Source organism: Heliangelus exortis, chromosome 13 (assembly GCF_036169615.1).
Source record: "Heliangelus exortis chromosome 13, bHelExo1.hap1, whole genome shotgun sequence".
In the NCBI taxonomy this organism is placed as follows: Eukaryota; Metazoa; Chordata; class Aves; order Apodiformes; family Trochilidae; genus Heliangelus; species Heliangelus exortis.
Window position 1 is genome coordinate 15,387,516 of NC_092434.1, and position 13,946 is coordinate 15,401,461.

General features: G+C 40.0%; 1 protein-coding gene across 1 annotated transcript in view; it reads left to right on the plus strand.

Annotated features, from left to right (window-relative positions):
• Window positions 1-13,946, plus strand: part of SLC6A2 (solute carrier family 6 member 2) — a 62,579-nt gene that overhangs the window by 16,066 nt on the left and 32,567 nt on the right. Inside the window, 2 exon segments of the mRNA XM_071756962.1 lie at window positions 4,049-4,180; window positions 7,861-8,098. Coding sequence (XP_071613063.1) covers window positions 4,049-4,180; window positions 7,861-8,098 — 370 coding nt within the window.

Consider the following 13,946-nt stretch of genomic DNA (forward strand, 5'->3'; position numbering starts at 1 on the left):
CTAAAATCATTATCTTGGCTTTGACACTGGGGTTATATCATGCTCCTTTGCATCTTTCCTTTGCTGTACCATGCCTGCACAGATTGTTTTCATTCTCTGGTCAGTAAAGACTTAGGTCTTACCCTTCTACCCCTTTTTCCCAGGAGTAAGCAACTACCTCAACATCACCTCCTTCAGAGGTGCCCTTGATGGTTGGGCAAGTCAGGTGGTAGCCAGCCTGCTGAAGAGCCAGAACCAATGCTCATGAACTAAGAACTGCCTGCCTTTCCAGTTACCTATTTTTTTTTTGCCAATGAACATCTTGTACCATCTAGATTTCCAGGTCTCTGCATCAGGGACTTGTTTTTTATTCACAAGACTGATTCGAATTTTCATCCATTTTCCTTATTGTCCAAGCAAACATCAAATAATACTTTCAGGTGAAAGAATGCAGGAAGTCCTACTTTTTCTGCATTAAAAAAATAAATAAATAAATAAAAAATCAGACACTGAGACCAGTTTGCATTTCAATTCATCAGCTGGGAGATCTCTGGTTTTAGACTCTTTTTTTTTTTGCACAACTACTGGAAGCACTCCTATCTGAAAGTATACTGCAATATTTGCTTGAAGTTTGTTGTTTTAGCAGACATCCCCCTCAATTACCATTTTGACTAGAATAACAGTGGTAAGAAATGCAGAAGGCCAACCAGCACAAACAGTTCAAAGTGGTTTCAGCTATCCCTGAGCCCTGGTCTGCTCCTCATATGCACATCAACAAATCCTTTCAAGATAATAGCAGCTATTTAAATCATATTTTTTCAGTCATTAGTAAACCAGACCTTCTTTCTTTCTGGTATTTATAAGTGAGATGAGACCTCTGTGTAGGACTGAGAGGAGCTGTTTTCCTTTTTGCTTCTCACCCACTTGGATGCTATGAATGCTGAAGAGCAGAGGGAGGAAACACTCTCTGCATGGATTCTGTTATACCAAAATTAAAAAGTTTTGTTGGCACAGAACACAGGAATTCAAAGCCTGCCTTGTATTTTTTCTGGCATTAATTAAATGTAATAGGTTTTTTAAAAAAGCTTTTATGCAAATTCCTACTTGAAGTTTCACATGAGGGTTTGGCCTTAGCTACTTTGACATGAGACAAATGGCTGTCTTAACACCACGTACACAGGTGCCTGAAGGGATGGTTGTGCATCTCAAAACCTGTTGGGAGAGACAACAGGGAGAGGCAGTTTGCAGCAGTCCTGGGCCAACCTGTGGCTTTTGAGCTGCATGTGACTCAGCAGCAAGTCAGGTACAGCTCCTGTGCCAAGGTTGTACCACAGATGTTAATTACTCCAGATTTTAAGTTACAAAAGGACATCAGGAACCATTAGGGATTGCTGAGAGCAGTATTACCCTGTGGGTTGCAGCTGTGTGCTCAGTCTCATCCCATCACACAGTGGGGGAGTAGAATCCCCCGAGTGCTATCAGTGTGTTATGGTCAATGCTGCAATCCCACAGCCTGCGTTCCCTCTGCTCTCTGAGGTAGATAAATCTTGGCAAGCTGGTCTGAAGTGTTAGCCAAGCTGTGTGCTCCCTCAGAGTTCAGCTGCCTGGGCTATACAAATATGAGTGGCCCTTTGAATTCATGCAGTTAAAGCAGAGCACTTTCCATGGCCAGTGGCACAGCCAGAAGTGACACAGCTGGCATTGTGCACCCTAGTGTCACTCCCTAATCCATTTTGACTTGGCAGACCTGGTAGGCATTAACAGCAAAGCTGCTCCTTCAGAGAAGTCTGATGTGATGCTGAAATTCCCACCAGTGGACCCCAGAAGCAAGAGGCCCTCAGGGACACCAGGTTTGGCTTCTTTGTGGCCCACAGGTTGTTAGAACCACACACAGAGAGGATGAGGTGTGAAGTCTCCTTCCAAACAATGCCCCTTGTTCAAAAGATGCTGTACACAAAGCAGTCCTATGATGGAGGCCCTGTGCAATCACAGAGTGAGACTGATCATTTACCACCCAAATGCTGTTCATAAGCATTTGAACATCATTCTGCTTTGCAGCAATTTGAGTTAGACTTTGCCCATCACTAATTTTGCTCTTGAGTGCTCAAGATCTCAGGAAGGCCTCAGTGAACACCATGAAATTTGATTCTGGTTATTGGCTAGGAAGAGAAAAGCAAATACAAAGATATTTACAAAAAACCCGACTTTTTTGTATTTTTACCTAATCAGAAGCTGCTGAACAAGAAATTTCCAGAAGACTCCAAAACATTAAGTCACCTTAATGTGACTAAGCACCCTTACTTTGATATTTATCTCCATTTCAAAATACTTCAGTCATTAAGTTACCTGAAAAGTAACCCAGCTCTGAAACCCTGCCACACTGTGTAACTGCTCTTTGCTGAAAATCACACCACACTTCATTAAATCCCCTGCGGGGGCAGGGCGGGGGAAGGAAAAAAAGAAAGAAACCTCCTTTAACTAAAGCCTGGAATGACTCGCAGCCAAATAGATGACGCTTAAGCAAGTGTGCTTAAGTGCAGTACACTTCACAGTTCATTATGGGATTAGTCATACTTAGAAAACACGTATTTGAAACTAGCATTTAATACGTATGTCCACTACACAGCTTCAGGATTAATTTTCTCAGACACAAATTTCCCTCTTCACTTTATGGCATCATGGTTTTCACAGTCTCTTGACGTTCAAGCATTCTGCCAGCTCCACACCTCTCAGATACAAGCTACGTTTTTGAGTCAGCTCCACACACTGTAATACATGATTTATACTTTTTATAGAGTACACAAACCTCCTGTAAGTTTATATATTTAGTAGCAAGGCAAACTTACTTCATTTTGCAAAGGAAGTTTTCAAATTACCAGTGCAGCAGATTTTTAAAGGTTTGCAAAAGTTTCTATTACCTGCTGTTGGAAGAAACAGCTGCTTTTTTTTTTTTTTTCTTTCTTTTTTTCTTTGCTTTCTTTCTTTTGCAGGACAATTTAACCATGATTTAACCATGTAGTCAGCTCCTTATTTTATCAAAACAATCTAATAATTTTTTATCCAGACTACTTCTAGATGAATTAAACTGTTCTGGACCAAGTAAGCTATGCAATTACAACAGAATCTACATTTTATATTAACATATGCAGCCATGCACTGGGGGAGTCTTCTTTCTGTGACCTGGACCATATAAACTAGCTAAGAATTTTTCAGGTAGCTTCTAGATTAGATGACCCTTTTCTATTTCAGGTGGCAGCATTTTTATGGTAGTACCTCTGACACTCCAAGATTCTTCCACAGGCAACAATTTCTATGGCATGAACTCGTGGAGGAATCCTCGGTCAAGTGAAGTTACATGGTCCAGGAGGGCACAAGCAGCCCCAGGACTGTCCTGCTGCAGTAAAACGAGGCTGGACTTGAGCTCAGCAGTGAAACCAAACCAGTCCCAATACATCACACTAATGGCAGTGAGGTTGGAGAAGAGGTGCATTGCCTAACACATTCCACAGGAATAAGGGGATTTATTACAGCAGAAAAACCAAAACATGCATGGAAGCTGGGAATCCATGAATGACAAGCAGTGATTAATTTTCAAGCCAGACATTCCTGCAGACACCTTACAGACACCTGCATTTAGAGGAACTTGCATGACTACTTTTTTCCCTCTTATGCTGGCCTCCATGCTCCCCTTTGAACATACTACTTTCAAAAAAAAAAAAAAAAAAATTTAAAATTTTTCATAGTCTACAAGTATGTTCAGCATCGTTTCTTCTTCAATTAGGGATTAATTTTCAGGGCCATGTTTCTTTCTTTTCCCTTTTGAAGCCAAACAACAGAGGGGAAACACTAGGGGGGAATAGGACCCATGCCCTGCAATTTTTTTCAGAGGTTCTGTCTCTCATACCTTAAAAAAATAACAGGAAAGGGGCAAGAGAACAAATGTTCTTCCTTCCTGATATTTCATTTCTAGTTCCCAAAAGCAGTGGCTTTGTCTTTAGCCAGTAAAAGTAAGAAAAAGAGAAAGCAACACGGAACCAAAACATAAACTGTCTGATTTTTCTCTTTCCAGGTGCTTTTCTTATTCCTTATATCCTCTTCCTAATCATTGCTGGAATGCCCCTGTTCTATATGGAATTAGCTCTGGGACAGTATAACCGAGAAGGGGCTGCCACTGTGTGGAAAATCTGTCCTGTTTTCAAAGGTAAGTGTCCCTCTGCTCACTTCAGTAGCACCACGAGGGTGCCACGTGTTTGTGATCACAAAGTAAAGGTCTCTCATCTTTCTACAGACAGCATGATATTTGCTGACCTTTCCTCAACCCTTTAAGTCAGAAGCCTTTTTGTTATCACAGGTGGAGCATAAAATGGCAACAGAGATCATCTTCAGGGTTATTGCTGAGGAGTGCAGGAGAGCAATGAGCATGGGCAGTTCAGCCCTCTCTTCCCTTTCCCTCTGAGTACTGGGGAGCAGGAGGAACTGGGGAGCTCTAGAGGGAAGGAGAGGCTGGCAATACAAACATTTAGAAATACTAAATCACACCCAGGTCACATCAGCCCTGTCACCCCGAGCAACTAACAGGCCCAGTGACTCCATTCAGTTGACTCCATGGAGCTTTCTCTGCAGAGATCAGCCCAACCCAGTGGCCAGAACACTCAAATGGAGCTGTGAAGACTGCAGCCACTAGACTTGTAACATCAGACAAGTTATCTGTGTCTCTGTACCTCACTTTTCCTGCCTATGAAATTGGAGCAATGATGCTGATGAAGTTTGTGGAGCAGTTTTCAAATCTAGCCATGAAAGGCACTTGTTAAATTAGGAACATCACTATTGTTATTATTGAGTTTTCCACTAGGGTTAACTCTCAAACATCACAGAATAAAAGGCAAGGAATCTTGTCTTGTGCACTGAGTTGCAGCCACTCTGCAAGGAAGCAATAGCTGAGATTGGATGTTAGGATACTGATCAGGGTGTTTGGCATTCATCAGGGATATAGGAATCTCCCTGGGCGAAAGCAGCCATAGGATTTCTGTATTTCTTGAAGAGCGTTGAGAATTTCTTAAGCATTGTTTACCAGCAAAAATTGTGAGTTCCCCTATACCTATACAAGATTATATCTAATATCCTCTGTAAAAGCCTTTTCAACATAGAGCTATCTGAAATAAAACCACTCAAGCCTGGATGGTTTTAGAAGCTTAAAATTCAGATCATGTTCATCCCACGACAGACAAAAGCTGAAGAGCTTAACAATAGCAATCCAAACTTGGCAGATCCAGTGCTTAGATATAGGTTACACTGAGTAAATGTTAGTTGTCCTTCTCAAAATACAGCTTTCCTCTTCAAGGAGGCCAGTGCCACAGAGTAGTAAAACTCTAGATAGTTTTCTTATCAGTCAAACCCCAAACTGACAGCAAAATCAGAGATATAAGAAAAGGTAAAGAAGGAAGCCAATAAAACACACGCCCCAAGTTTCTGAAAGTAATGTACACAGACTTACCTAGCCCTTCTACTAAAACTATCACCCACCAATCTGAAGACCCTTCTGGTATCAGTTAATCCCTTTGGATGACAAGGAGGATTCTGAAACCCTAACTGCAAACATTAGACCATAAGGATCCCAAAGGTTTTTAGACAAGTACACCACTGTGCTCAGAGGTACTCCATCTGCTGACTTCAGGACTGAAAATAAGGAAAATACAGTTCATTTAATTTATAGTCTTGTTGACATTCCAGCTGTGTTCACATTTTGAAGGTGGATTCAATATACATTACTGATGATTTTACAGTGTTCTTATTACTAGAATACAGAATAGCATAATTTATTTCATTCTCAAGAAGTACTGAGTACTGAGTTGTATTTGCATCTCAGTACCAGTATAAAGTCTGTATTTTTAAAGGTTTGGCCAAATCTGATAACAAACAAACAGGTTCTACTGCTAAATTCATGATGCTACTGAGTTGTTTCTGGGATAACTTCAATCTCTCATTCAAATGAAAAGTACACAGTCTACCCACACTTGGAACAGCTTCTCTAAATGAACAGCACTATAGTACTAATTTTAGCTATGAATATTACTGCTAGGAACTCTAAGGACTCTAATTCTAATGAGATGCTTTCATAATGCATGCTATTAAGAATATACCCTTTGCAACAGAGTCTGTTTTCATCTCAGCATTTCCAAGGTCTATTTTAGAGTGTGGGTGGTGCAGCTTTCCTTTTAAGAAAAGTTAGACCTAGAAACAGGAGAGCAAAATCATTCCTGAACATTCTTATAATATCAGAGGAGTGACTGAGGTACATTTCATCCAGCATTTCTGACTCTTCATATGGAATACCTATTGTCTTTCTGAACTAGAGGAACTTCAGGAACACTTTTTAAAAAGCACAACATCCCATTTTAGTACAACAGATGTTATTCATACGTAGTATTTTTGACATTCACAGTACTTAAGAATCATTTGGGGCAATTCTTCCCCCAATTCTATTGATCATAATGCATCACTGGTGTTTGAGTACTAACATCCTGAAAGCAATTAAGCACCACACAAGTTTCATCTTTCACAATCTTTTCCCCAGTGCCAGTGATAAGCAAACTGGCCTGTGTATTGAACACCTCCTAGACAGTAACTTTGGGATATGCAGCAGTCTTTGAACTACCAACTTCAGGGTCAGTGTCTCTTCCTTATGCAAACCATAAACCAGGATTAATAGTCAAAGTGTGTGCTACTTTCTTGCTTCATCAAGAAATAGGAAAGCTTAAGAATCTCCAAATTTAGGCCTCCTATGCAGTATCTCCAAAAAAAACCAAAACAAACAAACAAACAAAAAAAAACAACTGAAGAAATGTAGAAGTCTAGGTTTACACTTAGGTGCTGTGACAATACAGTGATGATAGCCCTAAACCAGCTACAGCCTCTGTTACATGTCATACCTTCAGCTTTTGAGTAGAATCCAGAGAAGAATCACGCACACAGAGTAAAGGAAGGATGATTAAGACACAATGAAGCTTCCTCAACAGTCCTGGAAACAAAGTTTTGTTCCACTCTGACCTCAGTACCAAAGCTTCCCCCCAAACCATTGGAAAATGTCCATTTTCAGGAGGAGAATATGCACTCTCTGGGGTTCTCTATCTAAAAGCACCACTGAAGCACACTTCACAGTAGGCAAAAATATAAAACAAATCTTCAAAGTCAAAAGAGAATGCTCACAGTGGGGATTCTGTAATCCTGGGGAGATAATGAAAGGGTTTGAAGGTCCAGACATAGCTTAGACCCAAGCTTGATATTCACCAGGGTTTGCTGAGAACCACTTGGAGTCCCTCAGTGGAACAGAACAGACTTTTTCATGTATATTCTGGGCCTAGTTACAAGCTGATGGAAACCAGTCTGGAGAGTAACAATTGGAAAGAGGCAGGAATGTCTGTTCCAAACTAGCTCAGGGTGGGAGTGTGCAGCAAAGAGAAATTTCACTTAAGTCTTGAGCTTTGCTTTTCCAAGAGAAGTTGCCAAGGACTGACATTATAAAGTGAGTTTCAGTCCTAACATGGGCTTGCAGTCTTCTGCATTGGAAGCAAATCAGCAACAGAGTTGTACAAGAGCAATTTTTGACATTGCACTGCTTTAATTTCTGTTTCTGGCAAACAAGTGGATTTGCTAAAAGCCCTTATTTTTCAAAAATCACTCATGTAATTTTTTGCTTGTTTGTTTTAAGGTCAGTGACAGAATGTCTACATGTGGATATATAAACATAGTTATTTTTTATTATTATTGGTCTGAAGATCTAAAATTAAGTTGTAACCATGTATGGCTGAGGTTAAAGCATAGTGTGTGCATATACTTGTTGCATGTAAAACAGTGTATAATCTAGTTTTCCTTTGTCTTTAGGTGTAGGCTATGCAGTGATACTCATAGCTCTTTACGTGGGTTTCTACTACAACGTTATCATAGCTTGGTCTCTGTATTATCTATTTTCATCGTTCACATTTGAGCTCCCCTGGACAAACTGTGACAACAGCTGGAACAGCCCAAACTGTACAGATCCCAAACTCTTCAACGCATCAGTGCTTGGCAATGGTACCAAATACTCGAAGTACAAGCTCACTCCTGCAGCTGAATTTTATGAGTAAGTGTTGACTTGACTTCAGTATTTATTCACAATTCTATGTCTTAAGAGTGTTTCCTCTGGAAAGTAAAATAGCTTAGAAGCCAGCCTCTAAAATAAGCATCAGAAGGTTATGGTTATCGTGCAGTTGTAGTGTTGATTTGTAATCCTGTGTGCCTAGGACTCTGCAAGCTTTGGTTTCTTCTGTACAAATTCACTACTTGCCACTGAGCAACACAGAACTGAACAACAGAAACAAATCTCCAACATAGCACTTTTTCTTGGGCCAACTTTGCCAGGGGAAAGGAAACAGCAATATTCTCACAAAGATGAGAATATTCATGTAGCATGCCAAACTGAGCTGGTTTTAAGGATTTAAAATAATCATTTGTTCAACAGACTTGACCTGTTTCTCCACTTGTAAAATATTTCAGAGGAGACCTGTTTGCTCAGCTGCTTCAATAGTTCAATGAAGTCAGATGAAGCACTGACCAGGGAGGAGAGCACCAAAGTTAGAAAAAGTCCATCTTTCCACAATTCTTAAGCAAAAGAGCATTCTGCAATATGGGCCAAAATGGGCAAAGGCAAGCTCAAATCACACTTGGAATCAAACTAAAACAGTATTTAAATTAACAACTGAATAAAGGTATCCATCTGTGTATATATAACCCCACTACGGACCTCCAGGGGAAAAGTGGGATTTGGTTATACAGAAAGAAGGGTGGGCATCAGGCTAATTGAACCAGATGTTCAATTAATCTGAAAAAATTAATATTTCTGAGTGGGCAAGGGAAGGATATCAGGGCACACACCTGCTGAGCAGCAAGCCCTGTAGGAACAAAGGGACACCACTATTATAAATAAGAAAGTGTGTGTTACACCCTGTCTGGGTTCAGTAGGGATCTTTAGGTCTGTGTTTATAGCTCTGAAACATTTGTGGCTGCTATTTTTCCTCTTTCAGCACAGTGAAAGATCAGTAGTGATACACAAAATGTTGGCAGGGATTTGGGTAAACTAAACTCAGTGCTTTGAAAACAATAAGGGGGGTTTAGTTCAAAGGAACTCACTACAATGGCAAATAATGACAGCTAGGAAATCTAGTGCCTCTACAAAGAGAGTATGTGGTGTGTTCATAACTCAAATGTAAACAGAGAGAATTTCTAGGAAAAGGTTATATACCTGTGCAGGCAGGTAAAGAACCTGACTATGAAATAAATGGTAAGGAAGTATATATTCAGCATCTTCAGTCAAGGAATTGGGTTATTACAGAACTTTCATGTGAACAGCATATTTAAAAAGGTTTCCTTACATTTTGTTGTGCTTAAAACTCTATAAAGCACAATACAAACCTATTATTCTTGTTTTGATCCTTTGTGATTTAAAGTTGTTCTATGCATTTTCCACCATCACATGATACTTGGGGTAGGATTTTGAATTTGTAGCAGGTGATGTAGTGGTAGAATTTATTCTAATGTTTTGATTTAGTTCCACTGATCTGGGGAACAGCTCAATTTGTGATTCTGTCTGTATACTGAAATTTGAAACATTAGGGTATTTTTCTTACTATGAAACAGATTCAAGGAGCAGTTTTCAGAAGGTAAGAATTAAAAGGGAATTTGACATTTGATTATGCTTTGATCCCTGAATTTCAGGGCAGTAATTAAGTCCCTAGGCCCTGTGCTTATTAGCAACGAAATTATATTGCAAAAATGAGAAGAATAACCACTCAAGTAACACAATCTATAACACCTGCTTCCTCAGCTGTAAAAACAGGGAATCACAAGGGGCATTAATGGTCACTTATCCAGTGTTTGGATGAGCTCATCAAATCCAGCTGTAAAGTTCAGGTGCAGACCCAAACTGTGCAAAGTTGCAGTGGATTCAGATCCAACCCAATAAAGGCCACCCAAATCAGAATGCAATGTTTCTTCCCTTATACCAAATAGCCAAAGTCATTCCCATGGCCTTTTGACAACAAGGAGATGAATCTTCTGATTGTGAAGTTTCATATTATATGCACAAATCAGGAAACAGAAGTGATGATGTAATGCTAAATTTACATCTGTGTAATGAGTTTGCAAAATGACACAAACATATTGGATGCAGCATATTGTCAAATAATAATTCAAGCAAGAGTCTGGGCAGGCTACATTCCCTCTGAAAACCCCTTCAGGTAAAGGCTGAATATTCCTTTTAAATATGTGGAGTGTCCTCATACCATTCTGCACTACCCCTTGAATAACTGCTGAACTTGACCCAAGTTTTTGCAGGAAGAATTGCTTCTTCCTGGCAGATAGCCATTAGTCCCTTTTAATCAAAAAATCTTTGCCAATTATCAACTGGATAGCCAAGTGATCTTTTCTCAGTAATGCTGTGGATGAGTAAGAGATTTTAAGTAAAAGCATTGCAAAGACTCTGGCTTCCAAATTCTACGATCACTTCTATTTTCTTAAGGTTTGTACTGCTATCCAGTGATGCCAGATATTGGCAGAAAAAGAAACAATTAGATTTGATATAGCACATTGCAGATTCTGAATTTCCATCAGTTATATAAACAAGGAAACAGAGAAGCTACATCTATACCAGAGGAAATCAAACTATGCCAGTCAGACTTCTGTGGATACCCATGGAAGCCCAGCCTCTGCACTAACACAATATTCAGTAATTAGCATTATTAAAACAGGGATTAAAACCAACAAAACACTGGTGTCCACTGTAAAAATATCATTGAAAGGGAGTGACCTTTGTCAGAAGAGGTAAAAATAAGTTTCATTGCTCTCCTCAGTACCACCAAGGCATATGAGAGACATATTTTTGGAGTATTGGAGACCATGTTTTCAATCACAGTCACCAGAACAACAGAAACTTGCTGCTTTGTGTTACTGGGGTGCACTGCAGCTTATGGAGAACTTGTTAAGGATGCTACATGTGCCCAAACACTTAAGTCTTCAGCCTCAAGACTACATGGGAAATGGTACAGCTTGAACTTGGTTCTCTAGGTTGTATATTTACTTCAAGAACATATACAAACTTCTGCCTTCCTGGTGGGCAGGCTGAACTAGAAGCAGGGAGGCCAAAACCACCAAACATCTATTTTGCAGTTGAAGAATGGCTGAAAGAAGTACTTCCACAATAGGCCACAAGCAGAATGGCCCTTAGAGAAACAGACACTTCTCTTTGGAACAAGATTCCTTCACACAAACCTGCCCTGACCATACATTTTGAGTAGATTACTTCCTACATCCATGCAGCTGCCAGATCTGTCTCTGTCTCCACCAGCACAGGAATAAACTGTAGGAGTGTGACTACTCAGATGTGACAGTTCCTCTAATACCTCAAGACAGGCACCTCTAAGTTCAACAGAAATATGCCACTCTCCTTACATTGAGTGAGAGAAGGGAAAACTTGCTAAGAATGTATGCCAAACCTTCCAGTCCAACATAAGAAGGGCGCAGAGCTCCTTGAATGTGCCCAGAGCAGAGCCACAGAAATGCTCAGAGGGCTGAGCATCTCCCTGGGAAGCCAGGCTGAGGGATTGGGGTTGTTCACCCTGGGGAAGAGGAGGCCCCCAGGTGACCTTAAAACAACCTTCCAATATCTGAAGGGGCTACAAGAAAGCTGGAGTAGGGCTTCTGGCACAGGGGTGTAGTGATAGGACAAGGGGAAATGGTTTAAAACTTTGAGGATGGGAGATTTAGGTTAGACATAACAAAGAAATACTTTAATTTGAGGGTGGTGAGATACCAGCCCAGGTTGCCCAAGGAAGTTGTGACTGTCCCCTCCCTGGCAGTGTCTCAGGCCAGGTTGGATGGGGCCTTGAGCAACCTCATCTAGTGGAAGGTGTCCCTGCCCATGCATGGGGTTGGACCTAGATAAGCCTTAAGGTGCCTTCCAACCCAAACCATTCTATGATTCATTCCATCTCTACTTGGACACCTTTCCCTCTCCTTCACTGACCTTGGTGTATTTTCTCTGGCATTGCTCCCTCTCCTCTTCTTTCTTCTCTTTTTCTCTCCTCTCCTCGTCTCCTCTTTCTTATTATTTTATTTCCCCTTTCTTGAATATGTTACTTGCAGAGGTGCATCCAGCCTTGGGCAGAGGTGGGGCATATTTTGTATTTGCTGCCTCCATTCTCGAGTCTGGGAAAAGTTAGTTAGCATCTTGCTTTCATTTACACTGACAATTAACAAAAACCAGTTTGTAGAAAGAAAAGCACTGTTTTTCCCATGAGGTTCATGTAAAAAAAATCATAATCTGCTGTAGGAACAAATCCTGGCAATTTTTTAAACAAAACAATGTAATTGTCAACTGAACTACAACTGCTTTCCTCATAGTACTTTTTCTCAGGGCTATGATCCATACTTGGATTAAGATGAAACAGTTTTGCTAGGAAATTTTTGTGCCACATTCAGTAAAGGAAATTCACAGAATTCACATGCCTGCCCAGCTATGGGTAATTACAAAAAGCTACCTAAGAACAAGGAATAGGGTGTTCAGTCACAAAACTCTACATCTATCATATTTATGAGGAATGTGTAAACCAAGAATATGATGAAAAAATCTTCACCCTATAAAGCAAGAATTACTTTTATAGACCTATAGGTTTGTGCTTTGTGCAAATACCACCACAGATGAAAGGGTCCACATAGCTCAATACCATGTCAAATGGCAAGATCAACACTATGTGCTCCAAAGGAAGATGCAGGACCCTATCCCATAAAACAATTGTGAAGCAACCTATCCCAGAAGACAGAAAAAAAGCCTCAAAAACATTTCAAAAGTAAGCATAAGCAATTCTGCTTCTACATGCTTATAAAAACTGACTCAGACAACAAGAACTACTGAGTGGACAGCCCTGTTAACTGCTGTTTGCATATTTGTAAGAAAAGGCTCTGAATTCATGCTAAATATCATATTCAGTTCTCAATGATACAGCACTTTCCTGGACAATAAACCTCCATTGAATACATCTGAAGCTTCTTTAAGAGGTTTTTTCACATAACATTCATACCCTATAAACTAATTAGAGAGCTCATAAGCAATGAGAAATGTAGAACCTCTCTAGACTTCTAGATTTAGTCATCTTTTGCATCTCAATTAAAAGTTGTCAGTTGTTTCTGACACACTTGAAGTCAGGTTGCAGTCATCTGTTTACCTTCACAGAGATCATGCAATCAAAGACTAACAATTATTCTGCCAAGTTCTGTACCTTCACCTCTAGAAAATCAGCTGAATTTAACAGAAGAGGTCCTCTGATTTCAGTGGGCTTAAATCAGGCACATAATTAAATAATTTATGTGGGAAATGTACGGCCAAGTTGCTAAAATAGCAATAAACAAGTTGCTTTAGAAATCAACTCTATATTAACAGCACAGTCACATTTAGGAAGTGTCTGGGTGCACTGTTTGCACATCCACAGTCTGAGACCAACATATTTGCATCCCTTCAAACTGTATAATGGCTTTTTGACTGCTCTGACTTCTTTGGACTTGACTACATAACTCAGTCTTTCTCTTTTTGACCCTGCACAGAAATTTCTGGTACAAGTATTTATGTGCATAAAAGGAAAACAGCTATTCCACAAATGTTTGCATGAGCAGCTTTGAAATTTACTTTTCACATAGGCTGACATCTTCACATTTGCTGACCATTTGCTTACAAAAACAGAAAAAAAATTACATGTGAGTACAGTGGAAGTGAATCCATGGAAGTGTGTACACATGTTCTTTGGCTCTGGACAGCTTTATGGAAACAATTCCTAAACCACAATGAGCCCTTCTGTAGCAAGTCCAGAAGCCTGGAAGAATTACCACTTTGCCAACTTAAATTTGCAGGCAGGGAGTTTATGAGATATTGCAAATGTCAGGAG